An 18,775-nucleotide genomic window follows, 5' to 3' on the forward strand; every position below is an offset into this window, starting at 1 on the left:
AAATATCTTGCTTAAATTCAGATGTCTATGATTTAGAGATTTTTAAACTAATTAATAGAGAAGACCTACTGGTAAATTTCAAACCCAGACCATCTGAGCAGCTCATCTACTGCGCCCGCATCCCCAAATTATTATATATCCAAAGAAGAAATCCAAAGGAAGAAATTTTTTTGATTGTACTTCGACCAATATATGCCTCCAAAGAACTACTCTAGTGTGCAATTACTAAAAGCCTATCTGAAGCCTGTAAGCAAGCATGAGGGATCCCAAGGACCCCTTGAAGGAGGAAAAGACTTTGGCTCAAGATAGGTAGTGAACAACCAAGCAAATTTCCTAGAAAGAAATACAAGTCAGAACCAGAACCTTAATTTCAGGCACATGGACCCAGAAATCTAAGCCTTTCCATAAACAATTTCTTTTTATAAATATAACTTACAGGAATTGCCATTGCATAGCAACAGCAGGAGTCTTGACAGTTAACTGCTCAGGCTGACTTGCTGCTGTGTTTTGACCCTGCTGTGGGGGAAAAATACAGTGTACATTTGGATGCCTCTGAGTAATGTTCATTTATAAATTTCACTTTAATATATACAGTAAGAAACAGGAGCAAGGATCAATATGATTTTTGAAAACTATCCATCTTTATATTGAATTTTAAATTACCTGGATTTATTGAAACCCAATTATTTATTTCCTCTGTATGGGAGCTGGATCAGGATGTCAATTTTTTTTCTTTTGAAGATATGATTTTATACATGAGAAAGCTCTCTCAAGAAATCCTTAATAACTCCCTGTGGTCACATATATAACAAAGAAAAGACATCTAGTAGAAACCCTTTGCTCTCTCACTGTATTCTCCATCTACCCCACTCTAAGAGGTATGGAGTGAGAAGAGTCCTGGACAGGGATAGACAGGCTTTCTGAATGAGTTGTTGTTACAGAAGTCATCCATTCAGCTCAGAGATTGGAAATAAATGTCTCCATTCTAACAGCTTCTCTAGATGATCCTATAGGTTTGCAATTTTTTGATGCAAATAATATTTACCTGACTTTTCTTCCATATATTAAAAACTCTTTTTCCACTGCAATTGGGGCTATTCCCCCAATGCAAAGGTAAGTCAAATTTTAAACGACTTACCTATAAAATCATTACTTTTAATTTCTTTTCAATTCAGCAAAGTGTCCAATGGATTATTTCTAATGCTATTCAGTACCAAAAGGCCAATGTGTAAATGATGTGTGTTAAACTCTATATGCATTCTTTCATCTTTTAGGAGAGATGAGATTATGACAAATAGACAAGCATGTAAAGTATATTACCTATCTTGATCAATTGCTTTAATTTATGAATTGTCCTTATAAGAAACTCAAAATATTGCTTTGTGTGTGTGTGTTTAATGATAACAACTTCAATGTGGCCAATTAACTGCAGTTGCCTTGCAATGACTAACTGCTTTTCTGTGACAATTTTTCTGTATTTTGTGATTGCAACAGAGAGAAACACAAAGAATTGGCAATAGGCACCTGTGATTAAATTCCAGAGAATCATCAGTTCCATAAACAAAGAAAAAATTTTATTTTGCTAATATTATGTTAAACTGAACAAGTATAGTTTGAAAATATGAGTCTCCTTCATGTCACCAATGTTTTTTATATCTATTTCCATTTAAAACCTCACTTGAAACAACTTAGGCACAGTTGGTACTACACTTGAAAATAAACAAGAGAGAGATAAACAGCTGTAATAAACCATAGTGCAAAATAAATGATTTAGTAGATACATTTGTTTTCTTCACTATATCCAAAAAACACCCTGAATTAGCAGAAATTGTGATTTTTCTAAAAAAGAAATATGCATTATTTAAAGAAAACATTTATTTAACATAAAGAGCTAAAGAGTTATTTCTAAAGACATGAAAACTATCGTTTTACTTGAAAAGGAAATGAAATCAGCTTTTCAGTTGCTGGACTTGGCTTCATGTGCTCCTGGCAGAAAAAGGTTGTGTGCAATTAGTATTTTCAAAATAGCAGCTATAAAATAATTATTTCAACAAACGCTTGTTGAACACCTGCTGAGTACCAGGCACTGAGCTAGCTCCCCTGGGTAAGAAGGGGCTGGAATCACTAAATAAGGTGGTTAAGGTTAACCAAATATTTCACAGTCAACCACTGACAGAAAAATTCCTGGAATTCCCAAGGTAGTTCAGGATTCAAAGACAAGTCACTAACAATAGTGTATTTTCATCATAACAAGACATATTATTTGTCAAAACATGATTTTCTGTTCTGCAGGGGGCTGCTTGGTGATGAGCCAGCCTGATGCCGACAGGTCTTGTAACCCACCGTGTAGTCAACCCCACTCGTACTGTAGCGAGGTATGTGTAAATTCGTCAGGGCAGACAAGCCAGCTCCATCATTTGTCACCCCACTGTCTCTTGTGCAGTTTCATCTCCCTCCAAACAAAGCATGTCTTGAGGCATAAAAATCCCATTTTAGACATCTCCTTTTATCAATCTAAAAAGTCCTGAATTCACTTGCTTTCACCTTTAGAATACATTTATATATAATGCCAAAAGTATGTTTCTATGTAGTTAAAAATATCACAGGAATTACATATAGTAATTCCCAAAACAAACCTTGTTTAAAGCCTTCTCTTCAAGTCCGGTCTGTTAGACTTTCAAAGATTCCTTGCATGGCTAGTGTAAATCTTCTTGTTCTCCTGCAGACAAAAACATGCCATTGTGAAGAAGGGTACACTGAAGTCATGTCTTCTAACAGCACCCTTGAGCAATGCACACTTATCCCCGTGGTGGTAATACCCACCGTGGAGGACAAAAGAGGAGATGTGAAAACCAGTCGGGCTGTACATCCAACCCAACCCTCCAGTAACCCAGCAGGACGGGGAAGGACCTGGTTTCTGCAGCCATTTGGGCCAGGTGAACTGACTAGACTAGTGTTGAAGTAGAAACCATTAGTTATACATTTAGGCAATGCCAAAGAATTAAAAAGTGAGCAAGCATTTTTATATGAGCTATTGATTATTTTATCTACATGCATTTATTCTGATAGTGCCATCTATTCTTAAATTTTTTACTATCATTAAGGAAAATAACTCATGTTTGAAGTTCAGAGAAATGAAATTACTTCTGAGAAAAAATTTTGGATCAATATGATTCAGTTCAATTCCAGTCCAAAAATTACAAGTATAATTAATTTCAAATTGAACAAAGATGGAAACATGAATTTTTAAAAAATGTGTTGTCATTCAGAACTAAGATAAAGGAGACTATAAAGGCATTCCAGAATTTTTAATTTGATCATAGGAACAGTAATAGTTTGACCCATAAATAAAAACATCAGGAATGCAGTTCTGTGCCAGGGGGCACGTGGTAGATGGACCAGTTTGTATCAGCCCTAAAAATCAGCATACTCAAATACTCAGATCTGTACTAGTGCCATATACACAGGGGCAACAGTGGAGCCTTCCCTTCTGGATGGGATGATTCAAATATTTTTTCACATTCACAGACAGCTCTTAATGTATCTGGTAATAAATGCAAAGCCAATACAGGAAAATGCTTGAAGACCTCATGATATGCTATTCTCTACTCTACACACTTTCCCTCAGTTGGATTTAATCATATGCTCATTCCTAGAACTAACCTGGTGCTTGAAAATGTGCTACATGGTTTATAAAGCAGCCAATAATATCATGCCACTTTTTCTCATACCCTGGAGGAACTACTAGTCCATGAAGCAAAGGAAATCTCCAGTCAGAGCCAGGCATAGTCTACTTTAAAATGCCATTAGAAACATGAGAAAGGATGGAAGGAATCTGCATAGCCAGCACATCTCCATTTCTGTGCATTAAGTCTGAATACTTTACCTTATTGGAGAATAAATGTTGGATTTTTAAGATATTTTAAATGTTTGGGAGATTTGCTTTTAATCACATGATTCCTGCTTTAATTGGCTTATTTGGCTGATAGTACAATTTATTGTGCAAAGCTGACTCATCTGTGTAAGCATGGGAAACTCTTCCCTTAGTGTTCAACACAATGGACTAGCAGACAACCAGTAGCAATTTTGACCTTTACTAAGAATTGAAGCAGATCTCCTCAGATCAAAACCAGTCCTTTTTTTTTTTCCCCAAAAGATTGTTATTGTCATTATTTTAAATTTTATATATAGTTTCCCCAAAGTGAACATTTTAATATATTTAGAAGGTACATGTTCTGAAAACTTAGATATTCTTTGATTTTGAAAAACCCAAAAAAATTTGTTGAAGAAACTCTCAACGTAGAGAACCTCAACCGTGGAATGGTTCTTTTGATTCTAAACTGAACTCAAATTAAAAAAAAAATCTTTAGGATTAGAAAGAAATGATATTTAGAATATTTATTGAGTTTATTCCCAGCAAATGAACTTCTAATTTGATCTAACTCCAGGCGAAAAAATTCCACAGTACCAATTCGCATTTGATGCCTTTCAAATATTGAATAAACCAGAGTCTACGTGAGGTCAGTTTTGCCCAATCTATTTTGCCCAATCTATAATTTAACACTAAGATCAAATACTTAACTGCAATAGAAAATATATGTTGATGTGAGGATCAAATTAAATCGGCCAATGTCATTAATAACATCTTGTGCTTGAAGTTTATTCAGAGCATAAAATTGAGGAGTTCAAAGAAGATGAGACCAGAAACCCAAATTATAAAAGTTCCTGTTATGTCTGATTCCATATAATAGAAAAGGTAGAAAACAATTTATAGATCCTTTTATATGTTAACCAAACTAGTTGTTTTTGTAAATGACATTGTCAGCCAATTTTAAAACACATTGTAAGTGCAGACTAGATAAAAGATTATTAATTCCATAAGATGTTAAATATGTTCACTTTCATTTTACCTGGAATAAAAATGACAAAATTTTTGTTTAAATACCTATCTGCGTTAACTTGAGGTTGTAGAAACTTTCTTAAAATTGCATTTTTCATCTTATCATTGCAATTCTCAAAATAGATTGAAAATCAGAAGAAAATGTTTATATAGCATTACACATGTATTGAGTTTGAAGTAAGATTGAGATGAAAGGCAGCTGAAGTTTTGACAAAGAAATTTGAAATCTGAAGTCAAACATTTATAACTTTTCAATTCAATTTTCCATGATAATTTCTCTTTAATGAAGCAGTATCTAACCCATAACAGCAGCTTTGCATTAATCATTAACTGTGCTGAAGCAATAATTCTTTTTGGGTTTTGAAAGAAATTGGTCATGTGTGACTGATCATTGGTCATCGTTAAAGACTGCCTCATGTATACCAGATTAATGTAAATTAATAACTAATATCTATTCTTCTTAGATGGGAGACTAAAGACCTGGGTTTACGGCGTAGCAGCTGGGGCATTTGTGTTACTCATCTTTATTGTCTCCATGATTTATCTAGCTTGGTGAGTGTTTAAATAATTAAAAATCCAAAGAGATACTTAATCGTAACACAGAAACAGCAAACTAATGTCTCAAATAAGTTCTCTACATCCATCTGGTGTTCACATGAATTTCTAAATAAACATGGCTTTAGTCCTAGATGGGCTAAAAGCTACCAAATCTGAACCATTTCATTTCTAAAGATGAGCAAGAACTTGCTGTGGGTCATCTTCTCGAGTGTGTTCTCTTGCATACTTTCAAGAGAATATTGCTTTGTACTGATTATGGCAAACTGTGGATTTTTATATTGAATTACTAATGGAGGAAGATATTACAGTAATACCTAATCTTATTCAACTATCTTTTAAAACATGCATTATTTATAAATTATGCATTATTTATAAAGGTTTCTGACCAAATGAAAATGACCCCACTATGATATTATTTCTATTGTCAATACTAAAAGAATCCCACTTGGATAATTTATCTTTTGTAGGATAGTAAAACATTTGAAGCTTACTTAGAGTTTATTCAAAGCAAAAACTGAAATTCAAGGAGATCAGAAAATCAAATTCTAAGGTAGACTTTAGGCAATGCAAGCAATGAGGCAATTTTGGTTTATCAATTTGTTTTTACTTTTTTTTGCTTAAAGCAATCAAATTTACAATTAGAAACTGATTTTCTTTCTCCAAATTTTAATGAACTGTTTTACAGCAAAAAGCCAAAGAAACCCCAAAGAAGGCAAAACAACCGACTGAAACCTTTAACCTTAGCCTATGATGGAGATGCTGACATGTAACATATAACTTTTCTGGCAACAACCAGTCTTGGATTTCTGACTTCATAGATGTCCAGAGGTCACAACAAATGTATCCAAACTGTGTGGATTAAAATATATTTTAATTTTTAAAAAGGGCATCATAAAGACAAGAGTGAAAATCATACTGCCACTGGAGATATTCCAGACAGTACCACTTACATAGAGACCATCAACCATGAGAATTATAGGAGATTTAGCTGAATACATGCTGCATTCTGAAAGTTTTATGTCATCTTTTCTGAAGTCTACCAACTGAAAAACCATTTTCATCTCTAAAAAATAATGGTGGAATTGGCCAGTTAGGATGCCTGATACAAGATTGTCTGCAGTGTTAATCCATAAAACTTCCTAGCATGAAGAGTTTCTACCAAGATCTCCACAATACTATAGTCAAATTAACATGTGTACTCAGTTGAATGATACACATTATGTCAGATTATGTACTTGCTAATAAGCAATTTTAACAATGCATAACATATAAGCTCTAAGCTAAGCAGAAAATCCATTGAATAAATTCAGCATCTTGGTGGTCAATGGTAGATTTTATTGACCTGCATTTTAGAGACGGAGCCTCTTTTTTAAGACTTCATTCTCGTCTCTCTCCAAAGTAAGAATGCTGGACAAGTACTAGTGTCTTAGAAGGAAGAGTCCTCAAGTTCAGTATTTTATAGTGGTAATTGTCTGGAAAACTAATTTACTTGTGTTAATACAATACATTTCTACTTTCCCTGATTTTCAAACTGGTTGCCTGCATCTTTTTTGCTATATGGAAGGCACATTTTTGCACTATATTAGTGCAGCATGATAGGCGCTTAACCAGTATTGCCATAGAAACTGCCTCTTTTCATATGGGATGAAGACATCTGTGCCAAGAGTGTCATGAAGACATTTGCAAGTTCTTGTATCCTGAAGAGAGAAAAGTTCAGTTTGGATGGTAGCAAGATGAAATCAGCTATTACACCTGCTGTACACACACTTCCTCATCACTGCAGCCATTGTGAAACTGACAACATGGCGGTAATTTAAGTGTTGAAGTCCCTAACCCCTTAACCCTCTAAAAGGTGGATTCCTCTAGTTGGTTTGTAATTGGTCTTTGAAGGCTGTTTATGACTAGATTTTTATATTTGTTATCTTTGTTAAGAAAAGAAAAAAGAAAAAAAGGAACTGGTTGTCTTTTTAATTTTGAGCAGATGGAGAAAATAATGTATCAATGACTTTTGTAACTAAAGGAAATCAAAATTATATGTTGATTTTTCCTTCTCTCTAATTTGATTTCCTAGTTTCAGGCAGTATTTCAAGATCCATAGTCTTTTGCCTTTCTCACTGGCAAAATTTGAAGCAATCTCTTCCATGCATGATTTCAAAACTAAAATTTTAAAAGAGAAATAAATATCTTGCCCAAGACTTCATTACATATCTAGACCAAGAGTGGCAAACTTTTTCTGTAAAGGACTATACAGAAAATATTTTCCAAAAGGTCTACGTTGCAACTTCTCAACTTTGCCATTCTGCTAATGCGATCTTAGTAAATAAAAGAATGAACATAACTGCTTTCCCATATAACTTTCCTTACAGAAACAGCGAGTAGGGCACCTTGGCAGGTCATATTTTGCTGACCCCTGGTCTGGATGTTTTTTAATGCTAACTCTCCATAGTGTCATCTTTCGTTTTCATTCATTTACCCACTGACTGTTCAATGTTAAAAGGTGAGACTTTACAGTCATTACATTTCCCACTGTACCAAAAGTAGCTATATTTTCTACAGATGTAGCCCTGGGAATGGCACAGTGGAACAATATTTAACTCAGCAGACTTCTTGCAAATGAAAGGAAAACTCAAAAGGTGCCATTAAAAAGCAATACCATTTTCAGGCAACATTATTACAACAACCTTTGTGAGAGAGGAGGACACTAGCTTTTCAGGTTCTTTGAAAAATAGTATAACATGCTATTTTATCTTAAACAGCTGTGTTCCTGTAAAAGTGTTTTGGATTAGAAGGTATTTTACCCTCATACTGGAGTATGAACTCCCCCTGCTGTTCATCAGAGTGTTTGCAAAGATTACAAAAGACATCAGGTTAGGATGTCGTTGTCCCCAAAATGAAAATATTTGTATGTATTTCAATAAGAACTAAATGCAGTAAGCGCTAATTCCTTATTCAATATTCACTATATTAGGAAATGTAAATCATTGCAAAAAGAACAGGTAGGAAGATGAAAATTTTACTTTAAATCAAGGATTTAAAACCATAAAAACAAAATCCATTTTATCTGTTTTATTAAAGAGGAAGAAAAAATAATATTGTTACTCTAAAACTGTGATTGTCTATGTATATACTCAGGGGTCTTCCAAATAATCCTAAAGTTGATCTCTTTGAATAAAATAAAATCCATTTGTCCAAAATGGTTAAGAGAGAATCTATTATGGTTACTTGAAAAATTCAGCTAACCCTCTTATAAAATGTTGCAACACCTAATAATTTTTAAATGTGGGATAGAATACCTACTAAAGCTATACTGAAGATATTGTAAAATGTCACTAATTCAGAAAAGATTAGTATCATCCTATCTATAAGAATTAGAAAATCAAAATTATAGAATGTTATGAAAAATACAAGACATTTTATTCATAAATTGATTAGATTTTACAGCATATGTGTGTATATATGTGTGTATGTGTGTATATATATACACACACACATATACACACAAAATTATATGAGACAGGGGAAATTAGGTTCAACTTGACCTAATAGAGAACATATTGGAAGATCACTGTTAGGATAAATAAATACTGGATAACCTCTTGTTAGAAAGGTGGAAAGAGGAGAATGTAGCAATCTGGCTATTTTGGACAAATGGAAGGTTACTATATTCATGTTTATAACATGAAAATGGCCTTATTTTTGTTTCTGGCATGAGACAATGAGTTAAATATTTTATTGGAATTTCATCAAAACCTTATTTTTCCTGTTCCTTCTAAAAATTTGGGAGGGGAATATAGTAGTAATTTCTCTATTGACACTTTCAACCTTACCGAAGTGGTCTGTGAGGCCAAAAAGATGTAGAACTGCTGTTCCCTAGAATGAAGGTCTGTTTGGTTTTTTTTAAAAAGAGCAGAGAAAGTTTGACAGTAGTATATGAGTTTGCCGGACTATTTCACTAGAAACCATGTAGAATAGAACTAACTGATCTCTTTTGAAAGGGGCTGATTTGCTTATTCATCAATACCTAATCCAATATATGGACTGTAATCTTATTCAAAGGCTTTTTTGAGGACACTACAGTGTAGCTTAAGTGAATTAAAAAAGAGTGCATAAAAGCATGTTTTAATTACTTATAACAAAGCACAAATTACTTCTAACAAGGCAAATATTTATTGACACGTAAGACTCTGCTAGGCACTGTAAAAAACAAAAGTTAGTAACGGCTTTTGTATACATAGGTACTTAAGACATCCAAAAGAAGGGAAAAATGCCTAATGAGTGAAGATAACACTGAAACCTGTTGACTTTTACTCTAGGTTTGTTTTTAGAGGGGGTTAGTATTTTCCCATATGTAATATACATGCCTTTAGGCCATGGTATTAGGAGTTTGATTTTTCCCTGCCCCACCCTCAGGTAGGTGGCAGTGGTCACTGTAACTTAATCAGACCCCTGTTAAGTTCCTGGGCATTTCAAGATACATTCATGTCTTCCTTCTCACAGGAATTGAATAGACCTCTCACACATTTATTTACCTCCCCCAACAACCTGTATATTTGGTTCTTTCTGATTATTTTCTTTGCTTGGTCTCTTTCTACTCTCAACAGCTATTCTTACCTACTTCCCACCAAACATGCCCAATTTTTTAATTAAAAAAAAAGAGAGAGAGAATTCCTATATGTCCTTCCGTATTAGAATCTAAGTGTCACTCACTCAGTGTGAACATCCTGACTTACACCAAATCCACTGGTCAAAGAAATGAATAAAGGGAAAAGGAAAAATGTGGAAGGCATGTAGGGAAAAAAAAAAAACAAACCCTTTTCTGTAAAAATGTCCATGCCTACACTTGCTTTAGATCACCCCATATCCTCCTGTCTCCATCTCGAGTCTTTCTTTGTTCATATTCCACACCACAAGACAGTGAGGAAGGCCCGTACTTTTCAGTACCATACAGAAGGGAGAACCTGTTCTAAAGCTGACGTGGGTCTGTACAGTACATGAGAAGCACAATTCCCAAATGATCTGGGATCTCCTGTTTATGAAAATATTACCAAATTCAAGTGTGGGTTCTTCTATTTCTGCTCAAAAATTGAGGGTGTTGAAAGAATAGTTGTCCTTGAGCAAATCTGTGAGGAATCTTGTCGGAATGTGATCTTTCCTGGGACTAGTTTAGTTGTGAGAACTACATCTGCCTGTTCTGGGAATAAGAGTCTCCCCTGGTCCTGCCCTCAGGCGGTCCTGGCTGCAGGACAGGATTTCAGGTATCAGAAACTGGTGTGTGAGCCAAGCAAGTAGTTATCCTTTTATAAAAAGGATGGTTTGCAGTGTGTTAATGATAATCTTATATCTAGCAGGGACACTGAAAAATGGTTATGTCTACATTATTAAATGAATAAAACTAATGCTAACCAGTTAATTTTGCATTTTTTTGTATGTTTCTACCAAGTCAGATCTTAAAAGTGGGCAGTATATGAAGAGATTTAGTTTGTGTGAGTCATGTTTTCAGTGATCAAAAATCTCTATATTATTTAGAATATAATTGTCAGTCTTGTGTTTTGTAGATTTATTCTGTTTTTAAGCCATAGTTTCTAGATTACCTACTTTTACCCTCAGTAAACTTTTCCCAACTATTTTTCAGAAATCTGTTTGTGTTTATTTTTAGAAAGTAAACATTTAGATTCCTTTTCTGGTACTTTTTTCTCCATTTCTATCACAGAGATTTGAAGAGATCAGTATCTATCATTGTAAAATATAACTTTATTAAATTTGCAATGTCTTTCTATAAATTATTATTCCCTGAATGTGTATTTTATGTTAACTACCTGAATATTTATTTTGTTTAAATAAGGAGGCAGCTGTCTAAGAATTTTTGTTAATATTACTTTGTAAATTGTGTAATGTAATTTATTTTACATTATGTACATTTCCTTTTTAACGCACAAAATGTCTATATACAATTAACTACAGATTTGCAAATAATGTCACTAAGCTTTATTCAGTCAATACAGATGGCATGTGAAGATGTAATATGCTTTTTTACATTTTCATATGGGTTATTTGTAAATAACTATATTGCTGACAAACATAAATACGGAAATCATTTTCATTCTAATCATGTGTATCCGTGTTTTGATTTGCACCAATTGCTTCTTAAATATGGATTAAAGTTTTTTTCCAGTGAATACCTAAATCTTTTACCTACTGTATTGCCCTTTCCTGGGTCGTATAACAACTCCAATTTGAAAAGTTCAAGAAATGCAACTTTTACTTTGAAAGTTGGCTGAGGCCACCAGGTGAATCATGGACAAAAGACCTCCTGGTCTCCAGTCAGTTCAAAAATGGCAGCAGCAGAGGATGGGGAAACTCTACAACAGAGTACAGCTCTTCCCACCCAGTCAGTCGTAAGGCACACCCCTCGCTGTCTCTTGTCCCTGTGTCTACCTACAAAAAACCAGACCTAAAAGTCAAAGCAGAAGCTCACGCCTTAACAAATTCAGGAAGGGACACACAACTTAGACAAGTTACTTCTGGGGTAGTTTGCAGTTAAAACACTTTCTGAAATAGCCATTTGCTAAAATATAAGTAGGGAACCATCTAAGCCCTCAATCTGTGAACCACTCAGAACATGTCGCTAGCCTACATGCTTGATGGAAAAATGATAATTTCCAGTCTTTTTATTTTCTGCATTACTCATTACAAGTGAAACTAGGTGAAAAAATTTTTCAAAGTATCACACAGATTTTTTTCTAGATATCTGGACTTTCATAGTCAAATAGCTAACTTCGTTTTTTATTTTGCAATTCCAATTTATGCCCTACAAACACAAATATGAATATGACTAGTCTACATTTTATTTTTGCTGCTTCTGTGTCCCTAGTGATTCTTTCATTAAAGTCTGTATATATTCCACAACACACACACTTCAATTTATACCCCCCATCAGTGTCAGTTACTCTGAAAAGATATTGTACGCATACAAAAATGCATAAATGTAGTCAGACTTTCTGATATTGCAGTACTTTTATGTGACTTCCCTTCCCCCTTTCACCTTCTTCCATATCATCTCCCAGCCAAGTTAACTTAACAATTTGATATGTATCCTCTCATATTTTTCTCCTTGATCATATGACATTATAAATATGATAGTGGGGAGTGAGATATGAGAGAGAGAGAGAGAGAGAGAGAGAAATGGGTGAATTTAGTAGATACAATTAGGAAACAGCTTCATTTTTTTTTTCCTATTATGTTTTCTGACACTATAAAATGTCCTTCATCCTGTCTTTGGCACCACCTAAGACAAATCCCATGGCTTTTTGATAACAATAAGAGTTATCAAAGTATCAGAGTTATCAAAGTTCCAATCCAGGCTAATCAAAACATCAATCCCTCTCATTGCTTTCATCTCCTTGACTAGTAGCACATTTGAGCAGCTTTTCATCATTTCATATATGTCTGGCTATTTGGACTTGATCTTCTATTACATATAATTTTCAAATGGCAATTATGATGATGCCAATATGGTTGTTAATTTTAGGCCATCAACTAATTTTTATTTTATTATCTTTTGAGACAGAGTCTCATTCTGTTGCCCAGGCTTGAGTACAGTGGTGCAATCTTGGTTCACTGCAACCTCCACCTCCCGGGTTCAAGTGATTCTCCTACCTCACTCTCCAGGACTGCAGGCGTGTGCCACCACACCTGGCTATTATTTTGTACGTTTAGTAGCGAGGGGTTTTCACTGTGTTAGCCAGGATGGTCTCTATCTCCTGACCTCATGATCTGCCCACCTTGGCGAGGCATGACCCACTGCACCTGGCCCTAAATTTTAACTTTTCTGTAAAGAAGGAAAAATAAATTTGGGGATTCTATTTCCCCACAATCTTTTTTTTTTTTTTGGTCATCTCAGGCAGGGGTTCCGCCACCATGGCTGTGGCCACTTCACTGTCCCCCTGCCTGTTGTGAAGCTGGATATTCTCTCTCTATCCTAACTAGCCCCTATGCATGCACATTCCCACTCATGCTCACCCTTGAGCACAGTGTGGCTGGAAGTGATAAAGCTGGAGCCCAACCTTCTGTTAAACTACACATTCTCCTCAGAGCTTTGACATTTTTACTACCTCTACCTAGAAACTTCCCCTTGATATAGGCATGGCTGCTCCCCCACTTCGTGCAAGTCTCTGCTCAAATGCCACCCCTCTGAGAAGCCTTCCTTGACTATCCCACCACTCTCTATTTTCCTGACCTTCTTTTGTTTTCTTCATGGAACCTGATATTACATATCTCCCTGTTGTTTTTTCTCTCTCCCACACAATGAGAGAGGCCAGGTCTTTATTTTGTTTCTTGCCTGGAATAATACCCAACACACAGTAAGAATTATGATTTCCTTTTGGGTGAATAAATGAACAAAAGAATTAGTGAAGTGCAAGGTTTATGACTAAAGAGTAGATAATAATAAATAGCGGATTAATTATGAAGTGGCCACTAGGGTTAAAAAACCAACTAACTCATCCATAGCTTAAAGCTGTCGGTACTCTACTCTCATAAATATATCTTATATTGATTTCACTAGCCAGATATATATTACTCTAAACACTTAGAATGCACAATGCTAACAAGAACAGAACAGTAACAGAGCAGTTGAAGAAAGAAAAACAGTAACTGAGACTGGTATCATAGAGGAGTGACATTAAATACCTAAGGATACTCCAGTAAGATGTGGGCTCTGGAATTTATAAAACTGTATTGAAAACAGGGTCCGTAAAAGACATAATTCGATTGTAGTTTTCACTCAATTGTAATTTAAGTGAATTAAATTAATGGGAAATTATTCCAGGGGGAGTAGGCAAGAGTGCTTGGAATACTGGAAAATTAAGCAAAGGACAATTTCAAATTCCTAAAAAGCCTTTGATCCAGGATATAAAAGCAGTCTGATTATACTATTCAGTCTTAAATAACATTAAATGATTTTATGATGTTAGTAATAATCAAATTATATACTATGTGCTTCAGAGCAAAAATAAAATGGAAAAAACAGAATAGAGTAACAATTCAAAGTGCTTCCAAATTCCCTTAATTTGCTTTGAAACAATAGAACAGGACATTCAGCAACCATGTAAATACTTTAATAGACCATTTAAAATCCATTTCTTGTCGAAAACAATGTCTTGATTTCCTTGAGAGGTAAAAAGAATTTCAAAATCAGAGTCAGCCAGAAAGTACTACAGAGGGAAAGTCAGCGTCTCAGTGGATAGCGTGGACCTGTGTCCCAGTCTTTTATAAACACAGTGCGTTTAGTGAGAATCCTGTCACACCACATCCCCAGTGACCCTCCAGCGGCTATGCTGACAGCTGAAGTATAACTGTACCCTTTCATAATTTATCTTTATAAAAGGTTCACGCGTTTACAATATTTGTCTGCTGGCAGGGGGTTATTTTTAATGTTTATCACGTTGTACGATTTGTTTCCCAAAGGGTATAGGCCTTTTCTTCTGATGACACTACCTTACTATCTATGGGGGGAAGAAATGGTTTATAAAATAAGGCGAGTAGAAAAGTATCCTGGCTGTAGAAGGAGGTATAGTGGACAGGATTATAATTGGAGACTTATATAAATGACCCTTAAAATTAATTTTGGTATGCTCTTGAATTCTAATCTCTATATGGAATAATCCATAGGAAAATCAAATTAAAACGTCTCCTACAATGATAGACTGAGGCTATGTCTGGTAGTGATCATGATATAAATGCATGCTGCAAAAACATTATGGCAACATTTGTTCAGTGATAAAAACTAGAGAGGCCTTTGATACAATTCTCTTCAGAATAGGCATCATATTGGCTTTCAAAAATCAACAATTCCTAGCCAGAAAGATTTAAATGTAATTATGGGTTTACAATGAAAGCAGATGTAGCAATAAATTGGTACATTATCTTACTTAAATGATAATACCAAGTGTAGGCACAGTCCATTGGTATGGAAGTATTAAGAGCAATACCTACCACTGACAATAGTCAGATCCTGCATATTTTACGAAGTTTGCTAGGAAAAGAAAACCAAGAAAAGACTAAAAACCTCTATTGAAAGTTCTGTCAGGATATGGGAAGAGGGCCCAAAGAACAAAGAAGAAAATATAATAAGTAGCTTTTGAACTTATCAAAAAGATTCTCATGAGCATTTATAATTAAAGAAATGTTATTTAAAACAATGACGCAATGGATGGGAAAAATGAAATTTGACAATCCACTATCTTATCAAGTATATAAGGAAAACAGTATCATTCTTTTTTATTTCTAGTTGAGGTAGTATTAATTGATAATCAAGTCAATAAAGGGCAATGTAATACTATTTTTAATTATAAATAAACATATCCTTTAACCTAGTAATTCCACTTCTAAAAACTGACCCCAATGTCTAGAAATAGATTGACAGATGATAATGATTTGTGTATTATATATACACGTGCGCATGTGTGAATACAGAAGTGATATATAATTAATATAAAACATGCACAATAATATAATACAAGGATATGTGTTGTATCATGTTGGTATTTGCTAAAGTATGGAAACAACATAAGTAGACAGAAATACTGTCCACTGTGTTTTGTGAATTAAAAGTTTAAACAAATAACACAAGATCTTGTCTATAAGATCTTATTTCTGTCTTTAATTTGTCAGAATTGGGGACTGGTAAAATTAGTAAGAAATCTCAGCACTTATTCAAAAAATATTTCTTAGTTATCTTTTTGAAATGGCCCTCAAGCTGTTTATTTTTAATGCTTCAAACTATTTTTTTTTTTTTTTTTAGTCAGGGTCTCGCATGTGCCCAGTGCAATGGCAAAATAAGCTCACTACAGCCTTGACTTCCTAGGCTCAAGCAATCCTCCTACCTCAGCCTCCCAAGTAACTGGGACTATAAACACATGCCACCAAGCCTGGCTAATTTTTTGTTGTTGTTATTGGAAGAGACAGGGTCTTGCTATGTTGCCAAGACTGGTCTTGAACTCCTGGGCTCAAGCCACCTACCCATCTCGGTCCCCCAAAGCGCTGGGATTACAGGCATGAGTGACCGCACCCAGCCTGATACAAAATATTGATTGGAAGTTGAGAGTCAAGATCTTTGATGTAGTAATAAAACTCAAAAATGTTTACTCCTAATCATGTATTTTAAGGCCAATTTAAAAAGCAATCATAAATGAGGGTCCTTCTATATAAATAAAAGTAAAAATGATGCTAAATATTTGTCATTTTGGAATGGACCTTTTTTTCTGCCTAAGTCCCTATCTTCCAAAATAATTTTAATTTTTTTAACCCTCTGGCTCATTGTTGCTAATGTGAAACTGTACTTTGGATGTGCCAAAGGAATAACAAAAAGGAATTATCTTACATTTAAGCAATTGCCTGAAGTTAAATTTAATACACTGAAAAAAAATGTTTCTGCAACATTAGTGGGAACAGCTAAAAATAAAATAAAATAAAATAAAATAAAAATAAAGTCCTTTTTCTGTCTGTAGTGGTCAGTGCTTAACAAATAATGAGCAAAACTTTTGCAGCTCATGTGGACTTAGAAAACTTGGAAGTTCAGAGAACTGATTGTCTTTCTGATTAGATATCCAGATTCAATTTTTGAGGCTAATAAGTAGGTAGGGGGAAAAGGTACATCAAAGACCTCTGGGGGAAAAAAAATGAAACAAATGCTTGCCTAATTGGATTATTGCTATGTATCTCCCAAAACATCCTGTTAGAACTTGGCTGTGAAAAATAAGAACAACAAACACTTCAGAAGCTTTTGTCTTTCATCCAGGAATAGTTGGAGGAAGTTGAAAAATACGGGAAACCTAGTATCAATGGTCAATCCAAGGACAGGTGTAATGAGAATGTTATTTACCACATGAAAAGACTTAGTTCTAACATTCCTCAATTGCTTCACTAATGTGATAACTGCTGGCAAACTATATTTATGCTACAGTATAGAGTCTGAGAAAACCATCTCCTCTCAAACAAATGAGAAGACATGGTGTAAGTATTCACTGAATACAGGCAGTGGCATGTGGCATGCATCTCTACCCATTCATTCATTCTGTAATAATTATTGAGAATCTATTATATGCCAGACACCATCCTAGGCTGTGAAGATATAGTTGAAAAGAAAAATGACAAAACTTGTGTTTATGGAGCATACAGTCCAATGAGGGGAAAGAGACAATAAAGAAACAAGGAACTGCAATATACTGGTTGGTGGGAAAATGCCATTGAGAAAAATTAAGTAGGGTAAAAATGTTAAGAAGTGCTACAACATGGAAGAAGAAGTCCCCCTGATCTGGGCTCATTAAGAAGAAATGTAAAGGATATGACAATTGAGAGAAACAGAGGTCCCAGGCAGTGAGCATTATGTGCAAAGTCCCTGAAGGGGGATCATGATTTGCTCATTATAGAATTATACAACAAATCCTACATGGATGAGAAAATTCTGCCTAAGAATAATAGTGGGTTGCTCAACTGGGAAACATTCTCCATCATCTCCTTAGATATTATGCAATATGTTGATGCTTCAGTTAGAAACTTCATGGCAAAAAGACAGATTAGACTGAGAAAACTGAGATTCCAGAGTCAGAACCACCCCAACTTTCTATTACCATAATGAAATATCTCTGCATCTCTTCTAAATATATCAAAATGTTCTTGGTATGTTTGGAAAAATGCTGTAAATGTTAAAAGAAAAAAATGGTATACTCTTAGAAATCATAGGCAATAAAGACTTTGAGAAATATTTTTAATTATAGTATTCAAGTTTGTTAATAAGGAAAAGATATGGACATACAAGAAATTTAGCAATATATATCGATCTTAAAATGTTAATGCCCTTTGACCATGTAATTCCACTTTAGCAATCCTAAGTAAATTATTCAATATGATAAACTTTTATGTACTTCATTACAACATTACAGATATTGGTTGAAAATATATGTTCAATCATACACATGAAAAAACTCATACTTGAGAAATCTATGAATTTAAGGAATATGGGATAGTATGCGATTTTCCCAGTTGTTTTTGAAAATATGAAAGAATTCATACTGGAGGGAAAGCCCTATAAGTATTAAAAAAATGGGGTAATAGCCTCAGTGTTTTTAGTTCCAGTTGAATACATCAAAGAATTTATTTCTGAGAATAAAACCTATAAAGGTACAAAATGTGGTAATGTGTTCATTTCTCTTAGATACACTAAAAGACATACTAATGCCCACTGAAGGTGGGTCGCAAATACAAGAATGTGCTCTTGATTGAAAACCTAGTAGTTTGCAAAATATAGGAAAGTTTTAA

At 34.5% G+C, this 18,775-nt stretch overlaps 1 protein-coding gene across 1 annotated transcript in view; it reads left to right on the forward strand.

Moving 5' to 3' along the window:
- The window catches only part of THSD7A (thrombospondin, type I, domain containing 7A), a 122,336-nt gene extending 110,772 nt beyond the window's left edge, over positions 1-11,564 (forward strand). Inside the window, exons 19-22 of the mRNA XM_011990865.1 lie at positions 2,293-2,375; positions 2,726-2,936; positions 5,365-5,452; positions 6,144-11,564. Coding sequence (XP_011846255.1) covers positions 2,293-2,375; positions 2,726-2,936; positions 5,365-5,452; positions 6,144-6,228 — 467 coding nt within the window. The 3' untranslated portion in view covers positions 6,229-11,564. The remainder of the gene's footprint in view (positions 1-2,292; positions 2,376-2,725; positions 2,937-5,364; positions 5,453-6,143) is intronic.
- Positions 11,565-18,775: the final 7,211 nt, after the last annotated feature.

Source organism: Mandrillus leucophaeus, unplaced genomic scaffold (genome assembly GCF_000951045.1).
Source record: "Mandrillus leucophaeus isolate KB7577 unplaced genomic scaffold, Mleu.le_1.0 Scaffold385, whole genome shotgun sequence".
In the NCBI taxonomy this organism is placed as follows: domain Eukaryota; kingdom Metazoa; phylum Chordata; class Mammalia; order Primates; family Cercopithecidae; genus Mandrillus; species Mandrillus leucophaeus.